A 21416-nucleotide genomic window follows, 5' to 3' on the forward strand; every position below is an offset into this window, starting at 1 on the left:
CATTCAACTCAATGTACATATAATTTAAATGCACTAAACATTGCGCAATTTAAAAGAATCAACGCTATCTTGTCTACTTCACTGTTTTTCTCATGATGTTGGAATAACATGATAAATATTGGTCAGCCAAATCTACACCTATCATATATTTGTTAGAGTCTATGACGCGGTTTTACAATTTCTTGTTTCGTTTTCCAGTGTATTTTATTCGTTTTTGTCCATGTGTAAGACATCCATACCAACAAAAAAGTCCGCATTATCGCGGGGCCGGTGCTCAATGTGTTAAAATGTCTAAGTGAAATACCTGCTGAAAATGTATCCACAAAAATGAGAAATTCTGAGCTATGCCTCTCACTTAATTTTTTCGTTTACAAATTGACTGATACCTGAGAATAATTAGCGCTGTAATCTACCCTTTGGTAGCGCGAAACTCAATTGCGCATGCGTAAGTGTCAAGTTAAAATATTTTTGTGAAGGTATGAAAGTACCGGATCTTTTTGGGCGACAATATTTAGAATTATTATAATATTTTACTAATATACCACTTACTAGAGCATATACTGATGATATTCGACGCAAAGTATAAATTTTCTCTTTTGAAGGTTCGCATTTTCAGCAATATGAATTTCATTGAAGAAAACCGAGAGGTGTTCACATTTGTCCTCGATGAACTGACAAACTTGGTACTGTAATGTCGCCACGATAGCGAATGAAGCTATTACTGTCACAGTTAATACTTGGTATATCAGCAGTAAGCGTTTATAAATTAAAGAATTTTCGAACCATGGTGGGAACCAAGCTGGCACAATTAATCCACATACTTCGTTTCTACCACTATCCTTAAAAAAAAGGAGAAAAGAAGTTTTCATTCATAATGATAGGACTTACTGCCATGCAGGATTTTTCCTTGATAAGCTCGTAAATTGCACTAATAGACACTACCGAAACTATGAAAACCATATACACAATCCCAGTCTTGTCTCCTTGCCGTTTTATAGAATTGAATTTTGGGGACGTTCCAAATTTACTGCAATCTGCGGTATCTTTCAGGAGTTTAGACCATAAATCGTGATTTGTTGAGAAAACTATATTCGTTGCCGATAAAGTAAAGGCTCCTATGGCCACTGGTAAAGCGGTTGAGGCCAAAAAGTAATCATGCCCTAAAAAAAAATAAATTTAAACAGACGATAAAGAATTATTGATATAATATTGAATTATCGATTATTTTTTGCCCCTAAATACGGATTATACCAGAACCGAGAGTAGAACATACGTTGTTCTGTTGTGTTACGTTTTTAATAAAGAGGCTCATGTGTGGTCAGGTTTTTTTTTCAGTCACTTTCTTTCGGACCTAAACCTAAGCTAGGGTTACCTAGTCGAAGGTTTTGTTAATCAACCATCAGCAAGCTGTTACTTTCCACATTAGTTAGGTAATAATGTTACAAGATATTGACAACACAACTTTCGTTCATTATTACGAGGGTATTTTATTTTTTAAGTTGTCTCCCTGATTGCCGGATTTAACCATAATTGACTTCTCCATTTCAGATTTTTTTTAGGAATTAATTGTACGTTTAATCGATTAAAAGAACTAATTGGAGGTGCTTTATTCGACATATTAATTAATCGGCATTGATCAGGAATGAGATCTCGGGCACTTGATGTCTCACTCCAAACACAAGGGGGGCACAGTTGAAAAACAACGCCGAACGTTTAATTTATTTGTCTTTGTTCCTTAAATGCTTGCTTAAGGACCACAGCTGTTATTGCGCTGAACGGACACAAGAAGACATTTGGAGCTTGATTGCACTTTAAGTTTTATTTAACAACATATAAAAAACATACACTACACGGTTAACTAAAATTCTAAAATAGTGTTGATTATTGTGAAGAAAAAACAAGTGACCGCCGATAATTCAAATTCTTTCAAAAATTGTACCTTTCGTAAAGTTCGGAAGAAGCATCGGCTGTTAGTGATAAAGAGCGAATAATGATAACCTTACTAGGGTTGTCAACGAAGAAGGCGCCAGTGATGATCTATTTTGTGTTTTTAAAAGGAGGCTCAGGTCGCCTTGTTTAATCCGTCTCGAAGGACCAAAAATGTATAATCCGTCTCGAAGGACCAAACTGTTTATTCGTGAATCGTGGTACCAAGATGTTGATTAGACATGGCCTACTTCTTGATACGTCTAGTAAGCAATGGACTGGATGCTTGCGAAGGACCACCCTGAGTTCGCGGTCTCAGAGACACCGTGTTCGTGCAAATAAAGAAAACAAAAACCCTTTTTAACGGTAATGAAGGTTTATTGTTCACCAACAATTTCGAGTAATTTAACAAAGAAATAACAACTTTTCGTGACAAGTTAACTAGTGTACTAATTAACCGTGTATAGGAACCGTGAGTAAAGTAATCGCGTACGAGTAACGTGCAAAGTACGGAGTTAAGAGTCGACGGAGACGCACAAGAAGAGGGAGATTTTTCTTCTTGCAAAATCTTAAATACTAAAGTTAATGGTAAGCGTACATAGGCGTACCAGAAACTAAGAGGTCATCATCGACACTTCTTCTATATTTGTCCTTGTGACTTGCCTAACTTCAACAATATAATTGCGTTTTATTGGAGGGCGTTTATGACCAGCATCGAGAACGTGTCTAAATTCTAGTACGCACAAAAGGTCGGCGAGGAGTTTTATTACATGGCTAGTCTAAGATCAAACCAAATGCGAATCAACATCTGGTCATACGGGCAAAGTGACAAGAGAAACGAGTAATGTCCATAGGCGTAGCACACGGGTTCCTTACATACTAGTCACAGATTTAATACTAGGCTTGTGAAGAATACAACATATCGAACTAATAGATTAAATTAATTATCGGATATTCTGTCCTCTACACAAGCCCTAACACGCCTGTCCCGTTTTCTTTCCACTATGTCATCATAAAGGGAGAGTAATAACTAACTTATGTTGTCTAGGCCAAAAATTAGTCTCATGGGTTGATTATAGTGCAAATGATGTTTGTATCACTTAAAAACGGTGTTGGATATTTTTCCAACAGGCATAATCAGTGCATAATTGTGGTGAATTTTAGACTCTTAGATGTATTAAGTTTTACTTACTGCTCAAGCTGATTATGATTACAGTTATGCTATTCGTTGTGAATATAACAGTCCAAATAACTGTCCAGAACAATAAAATTATGTAAAACTGCTTTTTGTTTTGATCCTTTAACGGATAACACCTCCATAAACCTAAAATTAAGAGGCTCCCATAGAAGGGCAAACCCTTGCGGATGGGATACATTACTGTTTAAATCAGACGATATTTTTTATTTTAATTTATTTAATTTAAATGGCTTAAATGTATTTAAGTATTTAAATTGATTTAATAAGATAATTGCATAATCGAAAAGACTTTTAATATTCAATGAGGGAATAATTAAACTTGATTGCAATGAAATTGTATCAAATTTTAAAAATGACTTGAAATTTTGATCAATATTGATTGTAGGGAACGACGATTATTTTAAATGATAAGAAATTTTCGCTTAAGTGAAATTTTGAAAATTAAAATTAGTTCAACAGTTTTAGAAAGTAATGACGTTAGAAAAATCCAAAAATAAGGCAACATTTCCCGAATTCTTACCGTCATCGGAAACTCGTATGTAGCTTTGTTTAATATATAGAGTTATAAGATAAAGCGATACTCACCTTGAGGTCGTAAAGAACTAGCGATTGAGGAAAAAGGTTCATATAAAAGTATTGCAATGCCTTGAAGAATACAATCCGATTACCACTCTATATTATTTTCGTAATACTAAACTAAAAATCTCGTATGCTTTTTTTCGAAAAACTAACTTTTCTTCTAACTTTTTTCTCTTAAGCCACGTTTCTCCCTTTGGGTGAAACAATATGCACAATTAGACTGCAACTTATAAAAGAAACAACTGATTTTATCGAATTTTTGTTATCAAATACTAAATTTCCAAACTTAAGGAGACTCCCTTCCGGGCCATTTTTATTTGCCGAAGGGTCCCTCGTTATAATATACCCCTAGATTTTTCAACACAAACAAATCGACATGTAGTTTTGCGATACAACACCACCAAGAAGTGACGCTTTGGGTTAAAAAAATATTGGACACAAAAGCATAACTGTCTTTAGCTGTCAGTGTCGATGACGTCCCGCGTTTCTTCCCGTGTCGCACGCGAAAATGATCAAATTTCAACTAAAAATGTACATAAAATTTGGAATAATTTATGCAAATTTGAAGATTAATTAAATAGAAACGTAATGAGTGTGCGTATGGATTTGTGTTCGGTTGAAAACCGGTAAAAATGGAACGTTTAAAATAGGATTTTAATTGCTAATTCCGGGAATAGTGTCTCCTTTACTTTTGGGTTTGCAAAATTGCATGATCGTCGAGTAGCATACCTGGTAGTGAGTGCTGTGTCGAAAACAAATAGTAACTAAAATTTCTCTTCACAATAGCTGAAGAATGACAGTTTTTGGCAAGATTTCAAAAGGATTATAGTTGAAATTTTGCGTTAGTTAACTTTCCAGATATAGCAAGACCATTTTTAAAAACTAATATTTAATTGATACAGAAGTAGATATACAGTAGTGGCAAAAAGTAGAGCAACTTTTTTAATTTTTATCATATGTTTTTAATCTAAATGAATTTAATATTCTAATTATTCTGATATTTATACCCTTGATATGTATTATTAATACATATAAAAATATTTTCAATAACCCCATAATAAAAAATTTTATTAAGGAAAACACTTTTTGGTTGCAAAAAGTAGAGCAACGGTAAAAAAATTATAATTATTAATTAATTATACAAATATTTCTTTGTCATAAGTTTGTTGTTCAATACTTAGTAAAGTATCCTTTGTTTTTTATTACTTGGAGGCAGCGATTTTTCATCGATTTGATAAGTTTACCAATAATAACGTTATCCATTTTCGCCCATTCTTCTTTGAGAGCACAGAAAAGTTCTTCATGATTCAAATATGATCTTCCTCTAATATTGCGGTCTAAGATCTCCCATAAGTTTTCAATCGGATTTAAGTCCGGTGACTGGGATGGCCAACGCAAAAGATTAAATTTTTCTTCACGAAGCCAAGCTTGAACATATTTTGAGGCGTGTTTTGGATCATTATCCTGTTGGAACCAGTGTTTTACTGGCATGTGATCATCAGAATATGGCACCAAATGATTCTCTAATATTTCTTTGTAAGAAAATCGATTCATCGTGCCTTCAATTTTGACTAAAGGACTCATTCCAAAACCCGAAAAACAAGCCCACACCATAACCCGCCACCATGCTTTATCGTGGGAACAGTATACTTTTTGTTCAATCTTTCATTTGCAGGCCGTCTTACGAATGTAACACTATCAGAGTTGAACATGTTAAACTTTGACTCGTCGCTCCAAATCACCCTTTTCCATTCATTTTCTGTCCAATAAACGTATGCTTTAGCAAATTCTAACCTGGCCCGTCTATCTCTTTCTGACAACAATGGTTTTTTGGCTGGTCTTCTGGCAAATAATCCAGCATCTTGTAATCTCTTTCGTACAGTTCTTGAAGCTATTTCGATTTCTAGTTCCTTGGAGATAGAGGCTTTTATTTCCCGCGAAGATGCAAATGGATTTTGTTTAGAACATTTTACAATTTGTTTGTCTTGAAAGTTAGTAGTTTTTTTTGGTCGACCTGATTTATGATTGGCTTCCACGTTCCCAAATTTTACAAATCGCTGTAATACTCTCGTGACTATGCTCTTATTTAAGTCGAAACGTCTTGCAATGGCAACTTTCTTTTCTCCATTTTTCCATGCTTGTACAACTTTCACTTTTAAATCGTTAGATAAGCACTTGCCCCTAGGCATTTTCAGGGACTAGGAAATTATAAAATTTTAATAACACAGCCCAAAAGCCCGATTGAATACTAGAAAAGAATATGTTGCTCTACTTTATACCAGGTCAAAGGTATTTTTTACTTCTAAAAATGTTGATAAGAATATAATGCAAAATATTTTCGTGCAAACCAATAATAAATAACATTGCAATAAATATAGGAATATTTAAAACTTTGGGTTTATTCGTATCGAAAAATAATAATGAATTTAAAAAAGTTGCTCTACATTTTGCCACTACTGTATTAAGGATAATTACATCGTATGGTTGGTTACTTTTCTAATAATAATCTGATCTTGTCGTGAATTATATTTTCTTTCTTAAGATTTTAATTTTTTTAAATAACTACTTTATTATTCTAAGAAAAGATACAAAGTGTTCAAACTTGCAGCATAACTGCTGAACAGAAAATTATGGAGAAGAATGATCTCCTTGACTATTTAAGGATGGCCTTTACATTATTGGTTATCGCTGGATTCTTAATGGGTTCAATAGAGAGTCCAATAGTTTATGTTGACAGAGCTATTAGATAGGGCAGCATAGGTTATATGACACCTCCCTCGCTAAGTTCAGAAAATGAGGGTTCGCAGATTTTCTGACGCGTTGCAGGATTGTCTACATGTTTCTTAATAATGTAAGCTGACGTACCTAGAAGAAGCACAATCAAGAGGATAATTAGGAACGAGTTTGTCCATTGATGTATTTGTGGACTCTTCTAAAACAGTTTCTTTAATTGAAGATCTTCTGCTAGTTGTTTTGTTGAAATCCTATACTCAACCATAAGTTATCCAAATTAATAATAAACAGTTTTTCTAGCGGCGTCTAAAGACAAACGGATTGATTTCCTATGAACGTAGCAGTTATGATTATATATTTTTCTTTTTAGAGTTAGTTCTATATATAAGTTTAGTCTGAAGATTTGTCGTCCACAAGACGTACACGATTCTTGGTCCTCTCTAATTTCTTTTCTTTTTTGGATAATAAAGTTATTTCATTCTAAGTTGTACCTCTTATTATCTCCTAAATTCCAACATGTTTAAGGTATTTTAAGTTGTTTAATTGCATATCCTTGAGGTGTATTGATGGTGATCCGATTACGATACTTTGGGCTTCAATATCTAGTAGATTAATCACATATTTTTCGTTGGTGGTTGGTTCCTTGTGATAACTCTTCCCATTTATTAGAACCGTACATTGTTCTAAAGTGATGATTGTTGGTTGAGATATTCTTACGAGTTCATTATCTCTACAAGACTAAGAGTTCATTTCCGTTAAGTTGTTGGACTATTGTTTCTTCCAAGGAAATACAATCCCAAAGGCAGCTGGATTTTGCGTAGCAGATGAGGTCGGCTAGGCACTGCTGGTCCTTAGTTAGAGACCTTTGATGGCAAAAGAACCATTTTTCGATTTGGTTCCATTCCTCGGAGGTTGTCCAAAAATTTTCACTGTTGAACAGTAAATACAGCTGGTTTAGGATAATTGTGTGATTTTGGATTGGGATATACTTCGAAATAATTATAGTGAAACATAGCGATAGTGTTAGGTCCAAAATTTGGCGCGTGTACGTGGTTGGGTCGATTCACCCCTTTCGATACGATAACCGTGAACTACGTAGATCGTGGACTGGATTGATCGATTATGAAGGACCACCCTGAGTTCGCAGTCTCAGAGACACTGTTTTCGCGTATAAAAGAAACTAAACCTTAACTTAACAAAGGTTTATTGGTAACATTAACAACTATACAATATCGAGAAATGCGTTATTTAAAGAATGTTGACGAGAGTTTAACGCGTACGAGTTCGTGATGAAGTGGCGAGAAAAGAGAGCATCTTCAGTTTCGCACCCTCCTTAAGTATTGATACGGAGGTGTAACGCCCATAGACGTACCCCCGATAGGGCCCCATTAGCGGCTTCTAGGCTACTTTGTTACGTTAAAGCGTAGCACTTAGAGGCACGATCGCTGGGCTTTTATTGGAGCCCAGCCATTGTATTCGTTTGGCAGTACCTTTAATTTAAATTCGCAATGTTAGTCCGACAAAGAATAGTGCTGGAAATCCCAATCATAAAATAACTTCCCTCAGCCGAAGATGGGTGTTAAGCGCTGGGAATTCCAACAGTATTACCCAATGGCTGGTGTTGTCCATGGGCATAACATCAGTTTCTTAAACTAACTTTGAACATTTAAACTAATAAATAACCCAACCATAATCCGTGATAAAACAATACGTCGCAAGTCCTAACAACTACCATTCCATTGATGACTGCAATATTCATCAAAGAAAAAAAAATTACCATTGGCCATCTCCTTGTATTTCGCGCACAATTATAAATGGCACATAGCTGATCTACATTATCAACTCCTGATTTTGTGGCATTATAATATGAGATCATTTCAGGTTTATGTGACTCCCTTGTTCTTTGATCAATTTTATCGTCAAAATGCATTGACCTTTTTTTGGCACATACGATACCAAAGTGGCGGTTTTATTGAAGCCAAACATTGATGAGTATACTGCTCTTTCTTTTACATTTTAAAAAATTGGAGGAATCTGTCTTTTATTTTTCCTGACAGTTCCAACAAATGATAGTTTTTGGTTTTTCAGTTTTTCTATAAGTTCGAGATTGGTAAACCAATTGTCTCCGGTGACATTTCTTCCCGTGCCATATATAGGTTTCGTAAGAAGTAGTATTAAGTCAGTAGATGAATTGCTAAGATCAAAACGCCCCTTCGGCTGCTTTCCAACACATACCTCTAGATTGAGAGTGTAAAATAATTTGGAATCTACTAGCGCAAATATCTTTATCCCGTATTTATTTGGTTTTAAAGGAATGTACTGCCGAAATGAGCATTTCCCTCTAAAACTTTCAAGCTTTTCATCTACTATAACGTTTTGACTAACAGAATAGAACGCTTTACAATTGTTTACAAATAGGTCGAACAATTCACGAATAGGTGCTAATTTGTCGATTTTTCTTCTTTCTTCTCTCGTAGATTTATCATCGAATCTACAATATCTATATAGAAGTTTGAATCTCCCAAGAGACATAGTACTTCTAAATAGTTCAACGCCTATGCCATCAGTCGACTACAAATTTTCTAAAGATTGTCTACCACTTTTCAAAAGACCTGCTAGATAAAGAAGTCCAAAAAAGGCTTTCATTTTGATTGAAGTCGTCAACATTACATCCCTTTCACGACTATAATTCGACTGCATGCTCTGGATGTATAAATTTGTACAACTGACTATCATATTTATTATTTCTTCAGAGAAAAAACACATCCATGAGCCGAGCACTGTATTTATACCTTTTGCTGGTCCAACGGGCCCTGGAAGTTTTTTAATAATGTTATGTGGCATTCTGTTTCTTGCTGTAGGAGGGACGAATTTCCCCCATTTTGTATCGTCTTTCTCTGAAAAATTGTATCCTGAAAAATTCACTTCATCCAATTCACTATCACTATCACTTTACGTATCTGAGTGAAGAATTTCAGTTTCAGTTATATCATTTTCTTCATCATCGCTTTCGTCTATAACTTCATTGTTAATATTAAAAACTTCATCGCCTTGAAATGCTAATTGTGTTAAATATTCTACATCAGACGAATTTGTAACATGAAATAATTTTTTTGAATCCATATTTCCAGATGATATAAGTTTTAATACTTAAGGTTGCACGGTATCTGATGGATGTAAATAAACCAATATGGATTTGAAATCAGTTCTATATAGGTCTCAATTATACAGCATCTTATTGTAAACTACATAGACACGTACGAGAGATATAAACGAAAGAATAACAAAGCGCATGTTGTAAAATTCGGGGAATCACACGTGTAATTATAAAATGAATATACCATACATCTATAAGATCGCACGCGACCTATGCAGGGTTAAGTATTTAAATCATAAAAATTAGGTTCAATTTTGATGAAATTCAAATTATTTAAACACCTTAAGTTTTAGGCATCATAAACCTTATTGAAACAGACTTATTTTGATCGAAGAATCCAAAAATGTCACAATATACAGGGGTTCCATTAACAAAACATAACTTTGATCCTTTTAAGGACTTTGGGACACCCTGTATAATATGAAAATAATTTTAAAAAGTAACCATAATAGATCCTCATATAGCTCAAAAGGAAAACTTTTTGAAAGCCTCGTATTTTGGCTACAATATTTCGTGCCGTACAACGTGAATAATTCTGTATAACCTTAAGTTTAGCAATTGTAGTAATCATGATAGTATTTATATTGTTAGTAAAAATTAAGGAAAGAAACTTGTCTGAAAACAATCAGACTTCTTCGGGAATGCCAAATGTCGGCAATAAACTATGGCGAAAGGGTAGCATAAACCTGGGAACCTTCCCATAATGATGTTCCCTGAAGCAGTTTATTGCCGATAGATAAAAAATATACTGCCAAAATTTCCCAAGAATCCCACTGCAATTCATCTGTGATATTGGCTGCAATTAGCCATAGTTATAGAGAAAGTTATAAACCCTGGTGATTTCAAAGAAGAAAAAAAAAACCCTGACTAGAGGCAGACAAAGGACCAATCCCTGGTACCGCGGAGGACGTCCAATTTCAGTAATTTAAAAAGAGCCGTTACGATGCGACATGGGAAGGGTAGTGGGAACTCACTGTTGAGTCTTCCCCCCACTTCTCAAGAGAGTTCACTCTTAACCTCATCAGAGATCATAAGTTCGAAAAAATTCTAAGGTTACCTTTGAAATCACCAGACACCAATCACTTGTAAACACAATTTAAGCTAAGAGTTTGTTAATATACATTCACAAAGAATCAAACAAGCATCTAGTTCAATCCAGTTTCTCCCGGTCTGACAAAAACGAGAGTGGTCCTTCGGTAACGAAAGGTTTAGAACCAGCCGCGGAAGCAGAACCCACTAATTACAACATTGTCCAGGGGAGTGACAAAAATTCCCCCAAGACAAAACTCAACAAACGTTCAAATTGAGGTACCTGAACTTGAATATTCACATTAACTCCAATTTGCAACGTCTTAAAGAGGGAGGAATCATACTGACCAATCACTTGTATTTTAAATATATTGTTCTGTCTAAATTATACGTACATTAAAGTGATTTCCCACTCTAACGAGAGCGATAATGTCATTTTGCTTAAGTTACAGCATATCTAATATAAAATCAGACAATGCATCATCTCACATTATTATTGTTTTCAACCATCCGTTGTAGCTGTTGGAATATCCAATCCAAAACAACGAATAAAGCGCATTCCTATTCACAGATATATGACGCAATGTTATCAATGCCTCAAAGAACGACCGGCCTAAATATGATTATTGCTTAGGATAGTGTTTCTCTTCCTTCTCTGGCTTAGCGATAAGAGTAGTTAAAAAATCTAGAGTCAGTCTATCGCCTGTCGGGTATATATAACGATCGTTGATAATAAGAAATAAAGGTTTAATTAATTACGCCTACAATTTGATTTTTACTGTCACACCATTAGACGGTCTGGTTAAAAAGGATTATTCAACAGTAGCAAACAGTTTCTGATTTGTAACTCTTAATTTAAAAAAAAATTTTTTTTATAAGTTTACTGAAATTAAAAATATAACTGCCACAACCAATAGCGTTAGCGTGGTTCGATAGTGCGATAAGTGTCTATCGGTTGATTATCAGTACGATCTCTGTGTGGGAATCATGGTGTAGATGGAAACGTGGGTTTGTTGAATGTAGTGAAGTTTCTTGCATCTGCCTCCCCTGGCGGCTAACCGAGGTCGTGCGCATTGGGGAAAGTGGAGCTGTTGGATGAGATGTGAAGAGATATTTCTTCCTCCTCTCGGCGGCATGGCAATGTTAGCATCGTATTTTTACTGTAATAATAATGTATTTTATATACAGTCAAACTTCAATAAGTCGAACTTTGATAACTCGAATTTTTGATAACTCGAATTTTTGATAACTCGAATTAAATTCACTGGATTTAGCACCAAGGTTGTAAATTATGTATAATTTTTACTCGATAACTCGAACTTCTATTACTCGAATATCTTGATAAGTCAAACGTAATATTTGGCGCCAGCTTCGATAAATCGAATTTTCCAGGGGAATCCCCTAATTGCCTGTCTTTTAGCCGTTCCTATCGATTCCTTCCTACGGGCTTCAGTTAAGTTAATGAGTTGAACTTGCATGCATGTTAACGTTCTTTGTAAATATTTTCTTGTGTTATAGTACTGGCAAACTTTTATTTTTATTAAACTTTTATTACTTTTATTAAAATGTCAACGAAACGCGTTTTAAAAACTTTATCTATTGATGAGAAATTTAGACTCATAAAAGATGTGGAAAGTGGCTCACGAAAGAAAGATGTAGCTGCCAAGTATGAGATTCCGGCAAGTACAGTGTCTACCATTTTAAAAAATAAGCAAGCAATTATTACCGCGTTCGAAAGTGGTGTAAGTGGCAGTTCCAAGAGGCTTAAAAAACCTACGTACGAGGATGTGGACAAAGCAGTTTTAGAATAGTTTAAATCAGCAAGAAGGCAGAACTTACCTATATCCGGGGGGTTAATTAAAGAAAAAGCTTTGGAATTTAGTTGAAAATTAGGACAACCCAATTTCAAGGCAAGCACGGGGTGGTTGGATAATTGGAAACGAAGGTATTTTGCATCCATTCATATAAATTACATAGTGCTTAAAATTTTTTTTTTCCTTTTTTAAGGTGTGACATTTGTCATAAGAATGCTTGTGGAGAGAGTGTGGATGATGTGAGTGACGAGGACTGTACGAAATGGAAACGTGATGTTTTGCCACATTTATTGGAAGGTTATCAATCACGAGATGTATTTAACGCAGATGAGACTGGCTTATTTTTTAAATGTCTCCCAAATAACACCCTAACTTTTAAAAATCAAAAGTGTCATGGAGAAAAACACAGTAAACAGAGAGTTACATTGATGATTGCCACAAACATGGATGGATCAGAAAAATTGAAATTGCTCTTGATAGGAAAAAGTAATCAACCTCGCTCTTTTCGAGGTGTAAAATGGTTACCTGTCGAATATAAAGCAAACTCAAAGGCGTGGATGACAGGAGCAATTTTTGAAGAGTGGTTGTTAAATTTGGACAACCAATTTGGAAACATGAAAAGAAAAATAATTCTTTTTATCGATAACTGTCCAGCCTATCCTAAAGACATTCAACAAAGGTTAAAATTTATCAAACTTGTTTTTTTTTCGCCTAATATGACATCAAAACTGCAACCCCTTGATCAAGGTATCATACAAAATGTGAAGTGTCATTATCGACGCAGAATTTTGAGAAAAACAATTAAATGTTTGGAAGAGAACAAAACAATTAACATAATATTAATGGACTGCGTTGATGAGGTGAACAATGCTTGGAATACCGATGTCAAGCCCGAGACCATTTCAAATTGTTTCAAAAAAGCAGGATTTGGTCAATACTCCGAGTGGGAAAATGAAGATGAAATTCCTTTGATTTTTATTAGTGAACGATTGAAAGAAAGAAGAGAAGAAGAAATTCAGTTGCAAATGGAATATGAAGCTTGGGAAAATCTTAAAGCTAAAGAAGGTGTTACCTTTAATGATTATGTCAACGTCGACGATGATATTGTTACTTGGGAGTTTCCCACAGATGAAGACATTATCGAGTTCTGCAGATCCGAATTTGAACCGCCTGACAATAAAGATGACAGCGACAGTGATGTAGAGAACACTTTAGAAGATAATCTGTCGCAACCACCCTTAAACACATTGGTTGCAAATTCGATAAGTGTTTTGCGTTCGTTTTTAAAAACTAAAGAACATACAACGGACTCGTTGTATAACGGTTTGAATAACATTGAAGCTTTTTTTGAAAATCAAATTAAGAAATCTTCTCGTCAGTCACAAATAACTGAATTTTTTAAATTAACATAAAAACTACCACACTACCACTGGAATAAAACATACGAACATTAATTATATTTTACTTGATAAGTCGAAGTCTCAATAACTCGAATTTTGTTTGTGGCAAGGCGTAATTTGAGTTATCGAAGTTCGACTGTACATACATACATCTCGAAAGAATCGAAAAGTATTTATATGTTTTGATAAGTCGAATGACACCTGGTCAGCAGCATGGGAGCGAATGGTGCCAATAAAGGCGCATTTTCACGAGTTGACTCGGGTCGAAAGACTTGGTAGTTCAATTTATGTCGAACAAGAAAATTAATTTTCATGTTTCTACTAAAATCGAATCGAAAAATAGTCAAAAAGACGGCGACAAGTAATTTAGTACATGCAAGAACTGTCATATTATGTAAAGTTAAAACTTAATTATATATATGTCGGAGATTTATTAGTTCTTAAGTTAGAATTGTACCATTAGAACCGATAATAAATGAGGGACAGGCTGACAAAGCCATCTTGAAAATAAAGCCTTGTCAAACGAGGTCACTACTACCAACATAATTAAGTGCCCACGTGTGGGATTTGTCCATGAGAAACAGGGACTAGCAGGTACTCCCCCTGGTTCTTAAGGACCACCCGATCGGGGAAAGTTAAGAAGGGAACAAAGAACAAGTAGTTAAGAGATAGAAAGGTAGCAAGGCGGTTGAGTAGTAGTGAATTCGTTAGTTTGCCTTTCTACTTTTGCTTTCTTAAATTATTATAACGCTAAACATGGAAAACTTTTCTAATATTACCCCGACATATATTTATGTGATCTACAAACCTTTTACTACCACTTTAGCCATCTACAAACTTAATATCGCTATCACATGTAATAAACACTTGATCTGCTTTAGCTTTTCTACCTAAAAACTTATTTATTCCACTCATTTCGAAAAAGTTTTTTCGATAATAATCTTCAACCTGTCCTGTATGTAATTTTATATCTATAGATTCTTCTTCTGAAGCAAATGATGTAAGATCTAAAGTGTTCACTCCACCTTTTCCACAAAAATATCCTGTTACAGAGCTTCCCTGTAAAATAAATATATCGTCTTTATTACCACCGAAATATCTTTTAGATCCATTATTCACTACAAAGATATTCGGACTATCTATAAATCCTTTTGCATGATCTGTACCTTCTTCAAAATTAATGAGAGTATAATTCCCTGTTTTAGCAGACAAGTCAGTTACACCGATTGCATTTTCACATAAATAAGATTCATAACTTGGAACACGTTCATGATTTCCTCGAGGTAAACAAAGCAATTCTCCACCACTTGGATTATCTGGCTTTGCTCTGCTCCATTTTATATCAGTTCTTTTTCTATTGAGTAGTACTGTATTATGTAAATTTACTTCAAATTTAGTGGTGCATTTTTCAGCATCACGTATAACTGTACGAGCATTAAAACATCTTCCCCCCCAATCCACCGCTATTGCATTCACTTGTTTTATATGGTACTCTATGACAAGAATGTATTACCGATTTACCAGTAGGAAATACATAGCTTTGAATATTACTATTTTGTTTTAAACACTCAAATCCTTGCCTTACTATCTCATTATTTACTTGTTTTTCTTACATTAACTCTTGTATATGTTTCTCAGGTTGCATATCGATAAATGCACGTAACCCTTCAACGAACCTTTCTTTTCCAGTGAAGTGAATGATTTCATCAATTTTATCAACTCTCTTTACTGCCATGTAAACATCAGTGCCAACAAATACTATAGCTCCAACTGCAGCTCCAATAGGACCAGTGACAGATGATACCCCTTCTAATACTTCAAAAGCTTCAGAGACTTCTATACCAATCTCTGCAGCGTCAACTTCTAATTAAATGCTATCTCCTACTACGCCTATCAATGCTTCTTCTGTACCATTTTTAAATACTTTTATTTGATTTACTACATCATAGATAACAAAGGCAGAAATGCCACGAGAAAGAAAAGGAAAAGCCGCTCTTAAAGATCTACCAAGTAACAACTTTCCTTCCGCAGCTAATTTAAATCTTTTAAGAGATGCAGCTTCAGCTACTCTGGCAAATCCTTGACCACCTGCGATAAAACCAACATTAATTGCTACACCTTGATAATCTCCATTTAAAAAATCAGCCAAAACATTATTAGCCATCATTCCATGCATAGTCATTCCAGAGATTTTTCCCACTCTAGCTAGATGATTCATGACTTTTTGATTACTAATCAATTTATTAACCAAACTCTGAGCTTAACCGATAACTTCTACCTTACCTGCTAGCTAGATTAACTGATTGCGCTTTGTTTCTGGAAACTCTTTAGTGTAATCAATAAACTTTTCACCATCTATTTTAATCTTACTAAAATCTCTTTTCTCATCTTTTTCTAAATTAAACTTATCCACATTTTCCCAAGATAGTTCAAACTTCGTAATTTTCACCTCTCTTTTACTCCTTCCTGAACTTATGCTCGGTAAACAATCTTCTAATACCGGACGTGAACTTTTTATTGCAATGGGTCGATTCTGTTCAAGAAGATAAAGATCACCGCTCTCTTTTTTCTCACTTATAAACTCTTTAAACATAATAATTTGTTTTTTTACATATTCTACACTACCCACTTTACGAATTGCGAAGATTTTTATTCCATTAAAATATATTTTCCACCATTCTTGACCTTCATTATATTTTGGCTTCATTAAATCCAACGAGTCTTTATCTTTATACTCAAGTATGGTATAGATGAAATATGGCGTAAAGCCTATTAAATTAATAAGAAATTTAGAAGATTTAATAAGTTGTTTGATGATAGTATTCACACTGGTATTTTCCAGAAGTTTTCCCTCATTTTCAAGAATTTCAACAATTTCAGAAAAAAAGACCGAAGCATCAAGGTTTGCACCTTTTTCTATCAAATACTTAATAGTTTTTGAACTATCAGATAATGCAGCAAGGTGTAAAGATGTTAAACTAATATCTTTTCCAGCATTGACATCTACATTTTTTCTTTCCACTAAAAATTTAACTATTTCCAATGCGTTATACATAGCAGCAATATGTAACACTTTTATATTAAGCTTACCAATTACTTCTTGATCTGAATCAATATTTGCTTCTCTGTTCAGCAAAAAGTTAATAATTTTATGGTCATTGTAACAAGCAGCGCTAAAGACGACTGTTACTCCCCATTTATCAATAGCATTGATATTTGCTTATTTCTCTACAAGATATTTAACGATATCATACTTGCCATGAAAAGCAGCTGCATGCAAAGGTGTTGTACCTTTTTTGTCAGCAACATTTATATCAACTTTTCTCTCTCCAAGCTCTTCTATAAAATATTTTACCACATTCAAATGGCCACCTCTAGCAGCAGTATGTTGCTAGATTCAACAAATGTAATGGTGTAAAACCATCTTTATTGGCAGAATTAATATCAGCATCTTTTTTTATCAGTTCTTCCACTAGATACTTTACTACATCATAACAACCATTGTTAGCAGCTCCATGCAATGGTGTCCAACCGTCCCTGACATTAGGATTAGGATGATTATTACCAAGATGGCCAATTTCGGCACCCTTTTTTACTAAAAGCTGTACTACTTTTAAACTATCGTCCATAGCAGCTTGATGTAGAGGAGTCCAGTCTAGCACTTCAGAATTTACATCTACTCCTCTTTCTAGAAATATTTCAACAACTTCATAATCACCATTTGATGCAGCAGCATTAAGTTGTATCTCATTTAGTTCTTTTTCGCTTAAGTCTGACTTTTCACTTAAATATTGAACAACTCTTAACTGACCTCTGTAAACTGCCAAATCTAATGGTGTTTTACCACTATACTCTTTGCTATTTACTGTTTCTTCATATTTATTTAGGAGAAATTTAACAATTTCTAATTTACCATATCCAGCGGCTAAATGTAAGGGAATCCTATTATAATTGTCAGTAGTCTTAAAATTAGCTCCTATTTCATCTACTAACACTTTAGTAAAATACATATAACCTTCTTGAGCAGCTATATGTAACATTATTCTTTTACTTTCGTAACAAATATTAACATTTTTTTTAGTTTTAAACACGCCATCACTACTTGCTCCTTTTTGCAGAAGTAATTCAACAATATCTCAGTAATTACTTTGTCAGCATAGCTTAAAGGCCTTCAAGCAAAAATTTGGTCTTTAATATCAATACTCACATCATGATTTAATAAAACTATAACACTATCTAAGTGACCATACGCTGCGGCTAAATGCAATGCTGTTTTTCCTCCTTTGTCAAGATTATTAATTACCTTCTGTGTATCTGATAATAATTTTTGGACTTTCTTTTTATTTTCACTCAAAACTGCATTGTGTATTTCATATCTATGTTCACCATTTTCGTCCTTAATGAGTATTCGATCAAAGAAATTACGCAAAACTTCGTTCTCTTCTTGCAACATTTTGCTAAGTAAAAAATCTTTTACTTTCTGTTTTTCTTGATTATCAGCAAGCCAACATGCAGCAAAATACTCAGCAAAAGTTCTATGAATAAATTCTGGTTTATCATCAATTACCTGATTAATTATTCCTGTCTTTTCTTTTCCATCTTTTATCTTTACTATAAATTTATTTGCGCTTTGAATTTCAGTATCAGAAAACAAACTCCTTAACTTATTTTTTTCAAATAATAGTTATAGAGCTGCCATTTGATGATTTCGTCTAAAATGTATACTTAGCTGAGAATGTGAGATGAGATGATATATAGGGCGCTAGTTGCAGCCTATAGGGCGCACATTTATGTCCATATTTTTTTACAAATGCAATAATTGTGATTTTAAGAGGTATTTTTGATAGATCTATCATTTCTATAAAAAGGTATACCTATACTTATACTATAAGGTATATCTATAAAAGGTATACCTCATTTATTTCGCTAATCCAAGCCATTTTCGAAATATGGCGAATTTAAATTTCCATAACGTGTCTAAGTAAGTGCTCGATATTAAGTAAAAACAATTTATTAATAACAATTATTAATTTATTGAAACAGTATATTTTATTTTAGCAAGTGTGAAAATGTGGTCCATGTTCACATTTAGGGCGAAATGATCCAGTTTCTCCTAACCTGGTAAATAGTCGTTGAAAAATATTACGATCCGGTTGTTTCCTATTTGGGTATTTTTCTCGATAGCGTCTTGCGGCGGCACGGCTATTATAATTTTCTTCAGCGTAAACACAAATCATGTCTCTCATTTCATAATTAGAAAAATCATTATGCCTAGGCATTTTTAAATAAATAGTACTTGAGTATTAATACAAATCAAAATAAACCACTTACTATTTGCAGTTGATTTTCAGTCGATTGACAACATGACATTTTTTCAATTGTTTTCAACAATCCTGCAAAGCCTACTTACGAGTGTATTAATAAAATGTTATGCTCTTACTTTAGACACGTTATGGAAATTTAAATTCGCCATATTTCGAAAATGGCTTGGATTAGCGAAATAAATGAGGCATACCTTTTATAGATATACCTTATAGTATAAGTATAGGTATACCTTTTTATAGAAATGATAGATCTATCAAAAATACCTCTTAAAATCACAATTATTGCATTTGTAAAAAAATATGGACATAAATGTGCGCCCTATAGGCTGCAACTAGCGCCCTCTTTTTCGAAACCCAAATTTCATGAAATATTCATTTTACCGGTCTTAAAAAAAACATAGATTCAAAATTTGAACAAGATATCTTCAAAACTATTCGATTTACTTAAAGAAATTCAAATACAAAAATTAACTTTAACGCCCTGTATATCCTAAACGAATAACATTTTCATGAGGCAAGTTGGGTTAAATCTTATTATTTTAATGTCTAGATTATAAGATTCCTTTTTGGCGCATTCTTCACGGAACACCCTGTATATATGAGAATCATAAAACTCTTTAAAATTATCTTGAAAAGCTTCTGCTAACATTCTTGTCTGTAGAGGTATTTCTGTTAATTCTACTTCTTTATCAGCAATAGATTTCGACAAAACATTAAATAACTTTTCAACATAGATGTTTAAATGATTATCATCTGTATTACGATTAAGGTCCAGTTTTTTACTCCAGAACCTCTTTAAAAACGTTTTTTGATCGTCTCTAGACAATGGCTTCAGAGTATACGATAATACACTTAACTTATCTTCTAGTTCATTTTTCATATATGGACGAGTAGTTATCCATAACTTCCTTACCTTCATATCTTTAAAATTTTTAACAGTTTTATAACTTTTTCCTTAAATGTAGGACTAATATCATCAAAACCATCAAATAACAAAGCTATTTTACCCTGATCATTGATTCTACATTTCAATAACTCTTGCTCTAGAGGAGTTTTTAAATCTACTATGTTCGATAGAAAGTCAATAGCTTGATCCTGATTTCTACTAAAACTTATTTTATTTAGATTTTCTGTATGATCATTTAAGTTAATTCTTACAATTCATAAAGAAGAATCGGATTTTTTCACCTTTTCTGCTAGCTTAGTTAATACGGTAGACTTACCCATACCAGGTTCTGTATTTACAAGTACTACTCTATCTGTAATATCAGTAATTTCATCTGCTTGGTATTCATTAATATTACTTATATCTACAAATTCACGTAAATTTGATAGAACACCTTGAGACTCTTGCCATATAAATTTCTCATTTTCTTTTTTGAGCCAGTGAATATTATATTGTTGATAATCTTTATATAATTGTTTTAAGTTTTTTTGTATATTTTCGTCTTCGTTTAATATAATAAATCTCGTAGGGTTTTGCGCATCTTGATCATTATTTCTAAATTTGCATACCTTTTCTCCGTAAGTTAAGATAGAAAGCTCAGTTTCTTCGATATTGCTCATAACAAACAAGTCCTTAATATTCTTTTCCTTGAAACATTCACTTTTAATCGCTATTCAACGATTAAATGTTCGATCAATATAGTAATATTTTATCTCACCTAAGCCATAAGGTGCTTTATCTATCTCTATTTCTCATTATTAATAAGCTTAGACAGTACTTCTGCACCTATTAGATATTTCAACTCATCGTTTACTAATGTATCTAGGCTTACCTCTTTTCCTTGGAATATGAATTGTTTTTATTTTAGAAGTTTTTCCTGTGATTTAATTGTAAGATCAGTTAAGCTACTTTCATCTATTTTTTCTTCATATTTACCATCCTCCAAAAAATTATTCTTTAAATTACCAGCTAAAGAATCGTTCTCTTGAGTTATAAGAATAATTTTTTTATTATAACTGGACCGCGTTTGTTGAGGTTCCTTCGATAAACGAAAACCACGAAAACAACAATTTGGTTTACGAAAGTGGACTGTATTAAATTTCACTTATATAAATAATGGTAAAGTATTGGTCTAAGTTTGAAGTGGGAGTTTGCTTAGTTGGGAAGATTACGAGTTACGTTTACGATCACATGTCTAAAGCGAGCACTGGTCAAAGAGAGCAAAATTACTGCGATCATCCCTTAAGTACTAACCCGAGGAACTCCAACCAGGGGCGCACCAATACCAGAAGCCCTTACGGGCAATGGTC

The 21416-nt window shown here is 33.8% G+C and overlaps 1 protein-coding gene across 1 annotated transcript; it reads right to left on the reverse strand.

The window, feature by feature from the left end:
* Positions 1-17210: 17210 nt before the first annotated feature.
* On the reverse strand, positions 17211-17876 carry LOC136415287 (ankyrin repeat and protein kinase domain-containing protein 1-like). Its single transcript, XM_066399805.1, has one exon. The coding sequence runs from the start codon at positions 17874-17876 to the stop codon at positions 17211-17213; it is 666 nt and encodes a 221-aa protein (XP_066255902.1).
* Positions 17877-21416: the final 3540 nt, after the last annotated feature.

Source organism: Euwallacea similis, chromosome 19, assembly GCF_039881205.1.
Source record: "Euwallacea similis isolate ESF13 chromosome 19, ESF131.1, whole genome shotgun sequence".
NCBI classification, from domain to species: Eukaryota; Metazoa; Arthropoda; class Insecta; order Coleoptera; family Curculionidae; genus Euwallacea; species Euwallacea similis.